The sequence below is a fragment of the Trachypithecus francoisi genome, unplaced genomic scaffold (genome assembly GCF_009764315.1).
Source record: "Trachypithecus francoisi isolate TF-2019V2 unplaced genomic scaffold, Tfra_2.0 Lachesis_group7, whole genome shotgun sequence".
Lineage (NCBI taxonomy): Eukaryota > Metazoa > Chordata > Mammalia > Primates > Cercopithecidae > Trachypithecus > Trachypithecus francoisi.
In genome coordinates this window covers 79,539,510-79,553,746 of record NW_022681472.1, presented here as the reverse complement: position 1 = coordinate 79,553,746, position 14,237 = coordinate 79,539,510, and the positions used below count along the sequence as shown (strand labels likewise).

Below are 14,237 nucleotides of genomic sequence, written 5' to 3'. Positions count from 1 at the left end.
TAATGTCACGAGTACTAATAAGAGAGGGAAAGTTCTTCTACCAATTCAGCATGGTTAAACCTGCCACAAATCCCAGTACCTTTCCCTTGAAGGTCTTGTCTGTTAAAAATAGTGCTTTATTTGACACTTTTCCCCCAAATTCACAAGCACCCGTGTTTTCATAACGTTCATAATTGCGCCCTCCAGTGTTCAGTGCAGAATTATCATGTGTGGTTATAATTTGCTCTCCCACGCCCTAGTAAATGCTGATTCAAGCATTGCTTTTAAGAGGGAGAAGGAAGAGAAGAACTTTAAAAATAGTCTTAGAGAAGGTGTGCCTGAAGGGGAAAAGTATGACGAGAATTTGGGGAAAATCAAACTGGGCTGCAACTTCCTTCAGTATTTGCTGAGCTTGAAGACCTCTGTTCCTGGTGTTGCCCAAGCCCATTTTAAAAATGTCCTATTACTGGCTGGGCATAGTGGCTCACACCTTAATCCCAGCACTTTGGGAGACTGAGGCGGGTGGATCACCTGAGGTCAGGAGTTCAAGACCAGCCTGGCCAACATGGTGAGACTCCGTCTCTACTGAAAAAAAAAAGTAAAAAAATCAGCTGGGTGTGGTGGCACGCACTTGCAATCCCAGCTACTTAGGAGGCTGAGGCAGGAGAATCGTTTGAACACAGGAGGTGGAGGTTGCAGTGAGCCGTGATTGCACCACTGCACTCCAGCCTGGGCAACACAGCAAGACTCCATCTCAAAAAAAAAAAAAAAAAAAAGTCCTACCACCTCATTTTGCTTTAGCCTTGCTATTCTCTGAATTACTTGTATTCTAGAACATTTGTCTTGAAATAATTAGCATGGCTGCTTTGGCTGTTCTAAATAATGTTAAGAGGCTTATTTTGTCAGAATTGTTGAGAAAAACTATAGCTCTTCCCTAAACAGCAGATACTATCTTGATTATCTTTCATGAGAAGTATTTTTCAAGCTGTAGGTCATGGTCGATTTATAGATTGTGAAGTCAATTTCTAGATTACAATCAGCATTACCAAAAAAAACCAGCTGGAATAGAAACTATCACACAGTGTGGTATATGGTAAGAGCAGCCTTTAGTGATACAGAAATCTGTCACCATACATACAGACAGGTTTACGTGTGCCTGTGTGTAAGCACACATGTGCATGATGAGAGCCTTCTAAAGGTGGTGGCTTAGATTTTACAACGTGGTGAAATCTGACTTGTTTATAAAGTTCTCTAAAGACCTCCATGATCCCTGCTAGTCTTCTCTCCCTCACATTTGCCTCTGTTGTTTTTTCAGGTGGGACCAGGGAGATTGGATCTGCTCTCACCAGGATGTGCATGAGGCACAGAAGCATAGAAGCCAAGCTGAGGCAGTTTTCGAGGTAAGGAGCCTATTTCCGCCCCGATCGCCAATGCCCTTGCAGATTTCAGGTTAAGGAAGCAGTCATGCATGACACACAGCATTTAAATCCCCACAACCTGTCTGGCTTGGCTCATTCATTGGCTGAGTATTTGTTAGGCATCTGCTGCATGCCAGGCACTGGTCGAGGCCCTGGGGATGCAGCAGACCACCAGCCAGCCAGGCCCCTGCCTTCACAGAGCCTGTGCTCCTGCATGGGTCTCTCCTTACCCTTTGTCTCTGCGAGGAGCTGGTGCAGCCTGCTGAGGCCTTTTGGGACCCCACTGCCCTGTGGGAGCCTCGTAAGAAGAGGGGCTACGAAATTGGAGAGTGAGATGTGCTTTGGTATCCTGTGTACATCCTCCAGACTCACTGAGGAATGTGGCAGCTCACAGACCCCTCCACACCGCCAGCTTCCCGTCTGGCTTCCAGGCATCCAGAATAGGGAAGAAATGGTAGTAGCTGGCACCGGAATTGAGTTACAAATGTTGAAGTGAAAGTGGACATTGTTTTCCAAGCAGATCAGCATCATTCAGCAGTTTTACGTGATTCTGTTTGGGAGAAAACGAAGGGGTGCACCTGCAGAGACCTTCACCCCTCAGTGACCCCGAGGCTGGCAGTGCAGCTTGAGAATTTTCTGGGTCTCTTCACACTTCTCTTTCTCCAGGCTGTGCACGCTTAGTGTGTATTTATGACCTGTCATGCCGCATGCACATCAGAATCTTGTGGGTCTTTTTTAAAAATAGTGACGCTGGCCCCACCCTCAAAGAGTCTCCACTGGGGGTGAGATAAGGCCCAGGTATCTTTGCATTTTGGAGGTCCCTGTTGTGCAGCTCTCAGTGGTTCTGCAACTGGGCTTATTAATACAAACACTGGAATATCACAGGGAAAATGGGAAGAAGGTCACTTCTGCCAGTCACGTTGACAGCTTCTTTTTTTTTTTTTTTTTTTTTTTTTTGAGACGGAGTCTTGCTCTGTCGCCCGGTCTGGAGTGCAGTGGCCGGATCTCAGCTCACTGCAAGCGCCGCCTCCCGGGTTTACGCCATTCTCCTGCCTCAGCCTCCGGAGTAGCTGGGACTACAGGCGCCCGCCACCTCGCCCGGCTAGTTTTTTGTATTTTTAGTAGAGACGGGGTTTCACCGTGTTAGCCAGGATGGTCTCGATCTCCTGACCTCGTGATCCGCCCATCTCGGCCTCCCAAAGTGCTGGGATTACAGGCTTGAGCCACCGCGCCCGGCCGACAGCTTCTTAATAGTCATTGAAAAATATTCTTCGGACCGGGCACGGTGGCTCATGCCTGTAATCCCAGCGCTTTGGGAGGCCGAGGCGGGTGGATCACGAGGTCAGGAGATCAAGACCATCCTGGCCAACATGGTGAAACCCTGTCTCTACCAAAATACAAAAAATTAGTCAGGCAGGGTGGTGTACTCCTGTAGTCCCAGCTACCTGGAAGGCTGAGGCAGGGGAATCGCTTGAACCTGGGAGGTGGAGGTTGCAGTGAGCCGAGATTGCACCACTGTACTCCTGGTGACAGAGTGAGACTCCGTCTTAAAAAAACAAAACAAAACAAAAGAAAAAACAGAGAAGTATTCTTGGAACATGACTGTTCTGGAGCCCAGGGGTTTAGATGAGAATGTCAGTTTCAGGTAATTGAAATTTAGGTATGTTTTGGCAACAACACTTCAATCCTGACAACAGAATGTATCTATTTAATTTCTCCCTTTTTCCCCCTGCTTGCTCAAAGCGCTTTAATTGATTGTCTGATAAACCCACTTCAAGAACAGATGGAAGAATGGAAGAAAGTGGCCAACCAGCTGGATAAAGACCATGCAAAAGGTATAGGGGTGAGACGTCTAGTGCATCATTGCACGCTGGGGGGCGCTGTGGGAAGTTGCCAGCTGCTGCCTGGCCCCTCTGCTAGGTTTATTGGTGTCACCAAAACAGCTGAGGGCCCACTCTGTCCCTGCTTCTCCTGTAGGTGTCAGGGGACGAGGAGAACAAAGTGATCCCGTTGTGAGGCTGAGTGCTGTTTCTTTGGTGTGAACCAACATTCAGCAGCTGATAGTCTGATCGCTCAGTGGCATGAATTGTATTCAGCTGAATTAAGAATAAATCACAGGGTGGGTGCAGTGGCTCAGGCCTGTTATCCCAGCACTTTAGGAGGCCGAGGCAGGCGGATCACTTGAGGTCAGGAGTTTGAGACCCCATCTCTACTAAAAATACAAAAAGTAGCCAAGCATGGTGGTGGGTGCCTGTAATCCCAGCTACTCAGGAGGCTGAGACACAAAAATTACTTGAACCCGGGAGGCGGAGGTTGCAGTGAGCCAAGATTGCACCATTGTACTCCAGCCTGGGCGACGGAACGAGACTCAATCTCAAAAAAAAAAAAAAAAGAAGAAATCATAGGCCAGGTGCGGTGGTTCACACCTGTAATTCCAGCACTTTGAAAAGCTGAGGCGGGCAGATCACTTGAGGCCAGGAGTCTGAGACCAGCCTGGCCAACTTGGTGAAAGCCCGTCTCTGCTAAAAATACAAAAATTAGCCAGGTGTGGTGGTGCATGCCTGTAATACCAACTACTCGGGAGGCTGAGACACGAGAATTACTAGAACCCAGGAGGCAGAGGTTGCAGTGAGCAGAGATTGCACCACTGCACTCCATCCTGGGTGCCAGAGCAAGACACTGCCTCCCCCTAACCCTCCAAAGAAGTATAAATCATAATGGCAGGTTTAAATGCCGAACATTCATACTTAAGGCATTTCAGCACATTCTGAAAGCCAGACTTTTAATGATATAAGCTTACCCTAGGTCTCCTGCCCATTCTCTTTGTGCATTGTCCCAGTTGGGTGAGACAAGTCTTTGTGAACTGGTTGAATGAGTTGTCAGGGACCTTGATGGTGTGACAGGAACTGAGTGTAACCTGCAGAGCAAATAGCACTGATGCTTTTGAGTGAGGGTGTTTGTGTTCCCTTCACACAGGCCAACCAGACTGTTTCGTAAGAGCTTCTCATTCCCTCCCCATTCAGGTCATTCTGATGCTTTTTACATGCTAGGGGCTGTGGGGTCTACAGAAGGATGAGTAGGGTATCTACTGAAACAGAAATAAATTAACCCTGTTAGAAAGCAAAGTAAAAGACTGCAATGAAGACCCAACCAGGTGCTCTGGGAATGTGAATGGCAGCTCCTAAAACAGGCCTCTTTGGGACTATGGGGATGGTTTATTCTGCCTGCTTCAAGCTATATAATGAAAATTATTCTACGTCCCCAGCAACTCTCAGTAGCTACCAGAAAGTTGCACATTCGTTCCGATTATTCATCCCTCCCCTCATCATGCACCTGTGCTCCTGAGTACTTACCGTATTCCATGCCTGTGCTTGCTCCAGAGCCACAGAAATAAATAAGTTGGTCTTGGTTTTTGGTACATGTCCTTTAAATTTGTCTATCACAGACAATAGACTTCTGAAGTCACGTCTTCATTGTTATTGGAAATCTGACTTACGTAGAACTTCAACAAACCATCTTGGTAAAAGAACCAGGAAGGGTGATGGCTTATTTGTGTTGAGATTCAGAAGTATGGATACAGTAGCCAAATACTTAGCAGTTATATTTAAAAAGTTAATATAGGCCGGGCATGGTGGCTCACGCCTGTAATCTCAGCACTTTGGGAGGTGGAGGCGGGTGGATCACTTGAGGTCGGGAGTTCGAGACCAGCCTGGCCAACATGGTGAAAACCCATCTCCACTAAAAATACAAAAAAAAACAACTACAAAAAAAACAATTAACTGGGCGTGGTGGCACGCGCCTGTAATCTCAGCTACTCGGGAGGATGAGACACAAGAATCACTTGAACTCAGGAGGCAGAGGCTGCAGTGAGCCGAGATCGTACCTCTGCACTCCAGCCTGGGCAACACAGCAAGACTGCATCTCACGGAAAAAAAAGTTAATATATAATCATTTATCCCCCCTACCCTAGCTTGAAGTTAAGGAGAGAGGCAAATTCAGAGGATTAACTGGATCCCATTGTGTGTTAATCAGATCATGAGTTTTCTTCTCTTAGGTTCACGGGATTTATCCATCTGTACTTTTCATTGGGTAAAAGAAAATAGAACTATTTGAAATTTTTTTCAGATGGGGAAAGAGTTGATAGTTTATGTTTGGCCCAATTCACCTCATATTGGCTGACTTGGCTCATTCATTGACTGAGTATTTGTCAGGCGTCTGCTGTATGCCATGCACTGGTTGAGGCCCTGGGAAAGCAGTGGACAACCAGCCTGCCAGGCCCCTGCCCTCAGGGAGCCTGCACTCCTGCGCAGGTCTCTCCTCACCCTCTGTCTGTGTGAGGAGCCGGTGCAGCCTTCTCAGGCCTTTTGGGCCCCCACCACCCTGCAAGAACCTCCTTCTTCTCTGTTAAATGTTCCCCTTTGCTGGTACAGCAAAGCTGAGACTTCAAATTGGATGTGTAAGGCCTTTTATAAGAGTGGTTGTGCTGAGCCCATAGGGAGAAGGCAGCAGGTTTTACAGAGAGCTTTACTCATCCAATAAAACACAGGTCCCTTGATTTTCATGGAATATTTGCCCCTCCCTCCTATTCCCACTGCATACAGAGAAGCACGTCTCAATTTTCTTCTTTGGGGTCACATACGGAGATGAAGAGCCTAGGCCTGAATGTGAATTGAGACCCATTGTCTGGCCCTGCATACCTGCTAAATGGCCTCTCCATACAAAGGTCAAGAAGTCATGGGCTACAAAGCCCCGACCCCCAGCCTCCGTGACACAACACTTCCTTCATCTTTTTGATTCAGCCTCTAACTCAGGGAGTGTGACCCGAGTAGCCACACTCAACCTACTCTGCTAGCCCAGGATGCTCAGACATGACCCAGACACTGCTTCTTCCATTGGGAAGAGAGGAGAGACTGCAGGGCAAAGCATAGGATGTCAGGGAAGAGAGATACAGGGAGCCCCAGAGGTTGGAGAGGTTTGGTTGAGGAGTTAAGAAATAAGGCGCCATTTGGAGGGATCCCAGTGGATGGACATGGTTTCATCACACTGACGTTAGAGCAGTGAAGGTGCCCTAGCCAGAGAGAAAACCATGCAGAGGCCAGGCGCAGTGGCTCATGCCTGTAATCCCAGCACTTTGGGAGGCCGAGGCTGGTGGATCACGAGGTCAGAAGATCAAGACCATCCTGGCTCACACGGTGAAACCCCGTCTCTACTAAAAATACAAAAAGAATTAGCCGGGTGTGGTGGCAGTTGCCTGTAGTCCCAGCTACTCTGGAGGCTGAGGCAGGAGAATGGCGTGAACCCAGGAGGCAGAGCTTGCAGTGAGCCGAGATCGTGCCACTGCACTCCAGCCTGGGCAACAGAGCAAGACTCCGTCTAAAAAAAAAAAAAAGAAAAAGATAACCATGCAGATAGGCAGGGAAAATGGGGGAGTGGCCAGAAAAGAGTGGAGAGCTACCATGCTGCACAGCGTTTCCAGGTGTGTATAAATAGGCTTAGGGCCAGTAGAAGGGAAACCTCAGAGCTGGCTGCAAGGGAGCTGGCCAAGGTGAAATGTACAGCAGTGGCAATGAATTGACTGTGAGAGCAGCAAAGGGGAGAAGTGTCACGGGTGATGGTCATCCCAGGTGTCTATGTCTGAATGATGAGGATGCCAGCAACAGAAATGGGGCAGTCTGCAAATGGGCCAGTGGTGGAGGAGGAAGCGGTTGGCGGGGGATGTGGTGCACGCGGACTGCCCCTCTGAGGGGTTTGTGGTGTCCAGCCACAGGATCCATGCTGAAAGTAAGGCAGCTGGTTCTTGCCCAGTCTCCCCACTGTGTAATCTAGCTTCTCCTGCTGTATGAGACATTTTTTTCTGGATTTTAACATCTGGCCAGCATCTTTTCCACATAGAATTTTGCTTTTGTTTTTGTTTTTTGTTTGTTTGTTGTTTTTTCTTTCCACAAAACACAGTGGATTTGGGCCTTGGGAAAGTAGATAATATTGAAAAATCTTTCCAGATACTTGAGCTGAGAAATTATGAATTTTTTTCATTTTTATTAAAGTATTCCCGGCCAGCCACAGTGGCTCATGCCTGTAATCCCAGCACTTTGGGAGGCCGAGGTGGGTAGATCATTTGAGGTCAGGAGTTCAAGACCAGCCTGGTCAACATGGTGAAGCCCCATCTCTACTAAAAATACAAAAATTAGCTGGGCATGGTGGTAGGCACCTGTAATCCCAGCTACTCAGGAGGCTGAGGCAGGAGAATCACTTGAACTTGGGAGGTGGAGGTGGCAGTGAGCTGAGATCACACCACTGCACTCCGGCGTGGGCCACAGAACAAGACTCCATCTGAAAAAAAAAAAAAAGTGTTCCCAAATGGAGCCTCCCTCAAATCTGGTTTCAGTGAATATGACAGGGCAAGACCACTGTGCATTTTGTTTTCGTGTCTCTAGCCCCTTGGTTGTAAATGTCATGAGATTATCATATTGTATTCTGATAAAGCCACTGACAGCATGTCACAGTGTATGCTTTCTGTTATAAATGTAATAGCTGTTTCTAACATATTTTCTGTTAAGCAAAACGGTAAAATTATTCCATATTCTACTTTCTCTTAGAATATAAGAAAGCCCGCCAAGAGATAAAAAAGAAGTCCTCGGATACACTGAAACTGCAGAAGAAAGCGAAAAAAGGTAACTCCTAAAATTCTGCCACTGATGTTACTTCCTGATGGAGGGCTTGATTTGTCTTTGAAGCGAAAGGTGTTCCCTGCAGAGACTTCCTTAAGTATGATGGCCCTGGAAAACAGATGGGAGCAAATAGAACCTATCTGAGTTCACATTCTCAGAGTGCAGAATAGGTATTAATTTGAGGCGGTTGCCAAGTGGGACTTGGCATGTTCCTTCCCCCACCTTTGTCTTCCAAGTCTGACAGTTTCCATGCCTATTGTGCTTCGTAATGATACCTATACATTTCTTAGAAGCCTTGGGATAATGCAGAAGAGCCTTTATGCAAATGTTCTCTAGTAATTATTACAGAAATTATGTCATTTTCTCCTGCAGCTTTCACAGCCTATAATCTTCAAAACCCTTTATTAAGTCTTGTGAGAGTGCTGGGAATGGGTGCACGGGCTGGGAGTCGTGGCCATACAGGGGATTTTCCATGGTGTTTATGAGGGAGGAGCTTGATCATCTACCACTGAGCAAAACCAGGCAAGATGCCTTTCCCCATGTCCTCATTTATCCTCCTTGGCAAACCAGTGAATCGTCAGATCTTTGACCCACCTTTGTTCCTCCAGAATGGACTGGGAGTTCGAAGAGAAAAATCTAGTGGCATCCACTTCGCAAGCACTTGTAACATTTTACTACCACCTAAAAACGTAGGGACTTTCTCCTGAGCTAGAGAAGGTGACATTGCTTCCGGTCTATTCTTCTTTGACACCAAGTTTCTGAATCTGCTGCTTCACAGCTGATAAGATGGGGTTCTTCCGTCAGGTTGCTCTGTGGGTGGTGTTTACCATTAATTTGAGACAACAACGTTTTCCAGTTGGGATCCCCCAGCCTGAATTTTCTCTCCCCTAAACCAGCAGTTCTCTGTTGGAAATAGAAGAAGACACATTTGGAGAGATGGGATGGTGGAGGGTGGTGTGGAGTGGGGTGATAACAGGACACAGTTTTTAACCTTGAACGTTTCTATAAAATGAGCCCCCCACCCCGAATATTCACAACCACCATAAACCCATTTCGAGATAAAGGCAGTGGAATTTTCACCCACAATCAGATTTTCCATCAGCATTCGCCCCAGCAGTTTCTTTCGTATGTTTGTTTTTGGTCTGGAGCTTCTCAGATTTGTATCCTATCTAACCAGGGCACCTGGGAGCTAGTGTTTGACAAGTAATAGGGTTTGTGACATAGTAACATTTTAGTGACTGTAGAGGTAAACATTTATAAGTAAAATTACTACCATATTCCATGAAGTCCGAGGCCCGGAGGGGAGGAGGCTGGTCACAATTCGGGGCTGAACTCCACGTAACTGACAGGTTGGCAGCTTTGAGAGAGGAGGGATTCCTGGACTGGGAGAGATGGTCCAGGGAAGATGTTTAGGCTTAGAAAAGGTTTGGGAGTTTGGTGAAAAGGATGAAGGAAGAAAAAGTAGTTATTTTCCCTAACTCTTCCACCGCTGACTTTTCAGAGGCCCTAAGTTCTTGGCTGCAGTGATAGTCCTTTTATTTAAATTCTGCATGGAGGCTGAATTGGTCCTCGTCTGTCACTCAAAGTCACTGGCATGGCCCAATTAGCAGAATTTATACCTCTGGGTGAAGCCTGATAGGGTAATTGCAGTGCAACATCAAAAGAAGTTTCTGGCAATTAGACTTCCTAGCACTGGCTCAGGCTGCCTGCAGGATAACGAGCTCTCTATCAAGGCTGGATAGAAAGATTTGGGACCCATAGGATGCTGGATTGTGTGTAACGTGAAGAGAGGCATCTGGTCCTGAGACTTGGGAATGATTGGCATTTAGCTGTGTGGTTTCTTGGGCCACATTGGCCTGACGGATGAGAGAATGGAGGCTGGGATCCAGGGTTTCTGAAGTATCTGTCTTCTCAGCCACAGCCTCACACTGGCAGTCTCTGGCACCATGTCTTTTCCCCATGAGATTGGTCAGATCCATAGCTTGGAATGTTCTGGAGAATTTCCAGTTACTTCAAGGTACAACCAGAAAATAATTTTTATTTCTATCCTTTGTAAAGATTTTTTTCTAAAATCTGTAAGTGCAGTTTTGGACCAGGTGTTTCTATTTGTATATTTCTGGGATGAAAGCAGCCTTCTGAAAGGTACTAGAGTCACACTCGGACTGGACTCTTTTATGGAGAGCTCTGCTAGGAGGCATATGTATGGCTGAGAATGGACTGAAGAAAACACAACTCACTTAAGGGCTGGAAGAAATCTGGTTATTTGAGGCTTTCAGTTGTTTAGGGGTCTGGTTAGCTGGCATTTCCCTTTCTGCTAGAAAATCTTGAGGGATCTGTTGCGTCTCCTTCAAGTGGCAGATGCCCAGACCCTTGGTTTGTAAAAGTGTTAGCAGTTCCTTTTGATGTACCATGCATTCAGATGCATGAAGCTTCTGGATACATTTTTTTGTCCTGATAGATGGAATCTGATGTATGCAGCCAGATAATCACTTCCTTTTTGATACATTTCCAGGAGATTCTCAAGCAGTTTCCCGCCATGCCTTTTTCAAAAACTCTGATCTTTGATCTAAAACTTCTTCGGACTCTCCTTTTAGCATTTCAAGTGCCTTTGTGTGTGTAAGCATGGTTTACCACCATTCTTGACGTGGGCAGACACACATGGATGTGATTTTTATTAGCAGCTCACTTTCCTTCTTACTCTGCAGATATCACCTTTTATCACATTCTTGGACTCTTTCTTACTATAGAGAGAGGTAGTTTGTCATCTAAAGGTGTTTAAATATTTCCATCAAGAAACTTTCAATGGTTTGCCTTTGGTAGGTTTTATCTCAAAATCATTTTTTCACAACTGGGGATATGCTATGGCTGTGGATGAGTGTGCCTGTCTTGAAGGCAAGCTTGTCGGATGCCTACTAGAAGTAAACATGAGGCAAAGAGTTAGCTAGTCCTCACCCTCAGAGAAATTCTGGGCTCGTGCACAGAGTCAAGAGCACGTGGCAGAGCCAGCGTTGCCGACAGGTGGAGGGACAGAGGTGGCAGGATGCTGGGGGGATGGTGTGGAGCAAACCCAGTAGCCCCAGATTCTGAACAGTGTCTCTTGAGCCCTCTGCCTGCTTCATATCAGTTCATTGCCTTGGAGGTCTTAGAGTTGACCATGACCCAGTGGGGGAAAGTAGGAGAACATCGGAAATGAGAGGAGTTTTACATTGTATTTACCTACGTATGCCACCCAGCTGTACGGACTCAGCAGCCTTATTCTCATTTCACTACCATGTTGTTATCATGTAAATTAAAAATTAATTCTGGGCTGGGCGCGGTGGCTCATGCCTGTAATCTCAGCTCTTTGGGAGGCTGAGGCGGGCGTTCAGCTCTTTGGGAGGCTGAGGCGGGTGGATCACGAGGTCAAGAGATCGAGACCATCCTGGCCAACATGGTGAAACCCCATCTCTACTAAAAATACAAAAATTAGCTGGGTGTAGTCCCAGCTACTCAGGAGGCTGAGGCAGGAGAATTGCTTGAACCCTGAAGGTGGAGGTTGCAGTGAGCCAAGATCGTGCCACTGCACTCCAGCCTGGGCAACAGAGGGAGACTATATCTCAAAAAATAATAATAATAATTCTGGTAAAGCCGTCTGTTTCCATATGTAACTACAAAAAGTTTATCAAGGATTTTAAAAAATGATAATGGCCAGCATTCATTAAGTGCTTATTATAGTCATTGTTCCACTTATTACCATGACGTCATTAAATCTAAGAAGTCTTGATTTCTCTTTTTTTTGGAATCAGCATCTCACTAGGTGGCCTAGGCTGACCTCAAACTCCTGGGCTTCAGGGATCTTCCCGCCTCAGCCTCCCTAGTAACTGGGATTAACAGGCACACACCACTGTGCCCAGCAGGGACTTTTCTTGAGAGAGAGAAAACTGGAACATTGTAATATGTTAACTGCACAGCTGACATTTAAATAGTTGACTCTATCACTTTCCACTAGAGGCTGCAAAGCCAATGTAATAAATGTAATAAACAGACTCATAGAGTTCTATACCAGTATAGTATTTGCTGTTATACTACAATTTTAAATTCTTTAATTTTTTTTTCCGTTTTCATCCCGCCCTAAGCTTTGTCTCCTCGGATTTCCTAGATATTTTTCAAGTGATGGTAAACTACACTCGAAAGGTTTTCTTGCCAAAGCTTGGCTTCTTCTGGGTATATATTTTTCATCTCTCTTTTTAAAAATCCTTGCTGTCCTCTCTAGGGGTGGTGATTACTAACTGGTAAGGTTTTGTTTAGATGAGAAGGAAAGGATATTAGTAAAGCAGAGAAGGGGGACATGGATGTGGGTTTAATCAGCCCTCATAGAAAATTTGGTGGCGAGCCATGGACAGTTTAACACACGAAACCAAGGTAAGACTGCTGCTGCTGCTGCTTGAATACCGGTTTGACTTTATTATTTTCCTTTTTGTGTCAATTGTGTATCCTGCACTTTCTCACCGTGTGCCCCCCGCCAGTGGACACTCTTGGTAAGTCTACCATCCCAAATCTCTGGTGGCTGCTCACGGTGTGGTCCTTGCTGTGGGCTTTCCGTGGTTGTCCAGACCTCTGCTAGCTGCCCAGGTTTTCCTACCAGCTCAAAACAATCAACTGTGCCTACCTAATTTTCCACAACTTTAAGAAAATTGTGTGTGCGTTGTGTTTTAATTGTTTTCTTTTTTGGATGTGTAGCCATTTACCATGTTAGCACGCCACCCTGAGAGCCTTTGAATCATCATAATTCAATATTAGATTCATGGAAAAAAGAAATACAGAGTGGCTTAAACTGTCGTTTCCACAGTAAATAAGCATTTTTGCATACATATATACCTGCGTATATATGTATGTATATATTTACGCCACAAACAAAACGTAGAGCTGCAAGCCCCAAAATAATTCTCCAATCAGATTTGGTTGTATTAAGCTTGGGAAACATCTTTAACTTTATCCTCTCTGCAAGACCATATAGCTCTTTCCATAACCGATGATTCATTTTTAAAAAAATAAATCAAAAGTATTTCTTATTTCAGTAGAGTTTGTGAAACGTTTCATTTCGGAAGTATCAGATCTTCCAATTAAGTAATCAGAATGATTCTTCTCGACTGAATGTTGAACTTCACTCTGTGGATGATCATGCTGCTAAAACTTCAAGTTGCTTTTGGAGTCTTGTTGCTGTCCCTCTGTCCCGGGAGGTCTGTCTGCGAGGTGTCCGTGTGGTTTATCTTGCCTGAGTGTGCCCAGGTGTTCTCTGAGCGTTTTACTGAACAGCTCCAAAGAAGCTTTTGAAGTGGCTTCTGTCATTTTACAGCAAACCCAGTGCACAAAGTTCTCCTCTGATGGTTGGGGCTGGCATGACCCACTATCTTAGGGGACATGTCTGCCTCTGTTTCCCCTCATGGTGATGTTGGGCTTGTGGTTCCCCAGCTTTAAAAAGGATCATCCTTTCCAGTTCTCAACGTTGTGATTATGAGACAGCTTGCACAGTTTCTAGTAAACCTTTGGAAGGAAGGGAAGCCACAGCCACTGTTTTGCTTCTTACAGTAAAATTCACATCACAGAATTTATCATTTTAACCACTCTAAAGTATAAGTTTCAGTGGCTTTTAGTACATTCATGGTGTTGTGTAACCATCACCACTATCTAATTTCACAACATTTTCATTATCCCCGAAAGACTCCTCATGCCCGTTAAGCAGTCCCTCTCTGTTTCCAAGTCTCCCCACCTACCCTGACCCTGACAACCACTCATCCGCCTTCTGTTTCTGCATTTGCCTGTTCTGGACATTTTATAAAAATGCAATCATATAGTACATAGCCTTTTGAGGACACAGGCCCTTGAGTCTTGAGTTTTACTGGAACCTTTGCCGAGAGCCTGGCATGAGTCAGTTCGTGGAGTAAATAGAGCATTTTATTTATTTGAAATGATGGGAAGTCAGTTTGGAATGAATAAAGAAACTGTATAGCCTTTTGACTTTGTGAGTTCTAAAGATTCTGCTTATCTTTCGAAGAGAAATCTCTGCAGCCCCCTTTAGTTTTTTCTCTTGTAGGGGCTGGTTCATAGGGCAAAGCCGCAGTGAATTTGGCTATAACGACACAAGAAAAGCTCTATGATTTGTAGCTCTTACAATTTTTAAAAATATTTATAC

At 45.5% G+C, this 14,237-nt stretch overlaps 1 protein-coding gene across 6 annotated transcripts in view; it reads left to right on the top strand.

The window, feature by feature from the left end:
• MTSS1 (MTSS I-BAR domain containing 1) overlaps positions 1–14,237 on the top strand; it is a 184,715-nt gene that overhangs the window by 142,612 nt on the left and 27,866 nt on the right. For 3 of the 6 annotated variants that reach the window (XM_033203544.1, XM_033203548.1, XM_033203546.1), the window contains exons 4-7: positions 1,295–1,379; positions 3,141–3,232; positions 7,994–8,068; positions 12,571–12,582. In XM_033203544.1, the coding sequence (XP_033059435.1) occupies positions 1,295–1,379; positions 3,141–3,232; positions 7,994–8,068; positions 12,571–12,582 (264 nt within the window). The remainder of the gene's footprint in view (positions 1–1,294; positions 1,380–3,140; positions 3,233–7,993; positions 8,069–12,570; positions 12,583–14,237) is intronic. The other 3 variants (XM_033203547.1, XM_033203549.1, XM_033203545.1) reach the window with 1 other exon arrangement.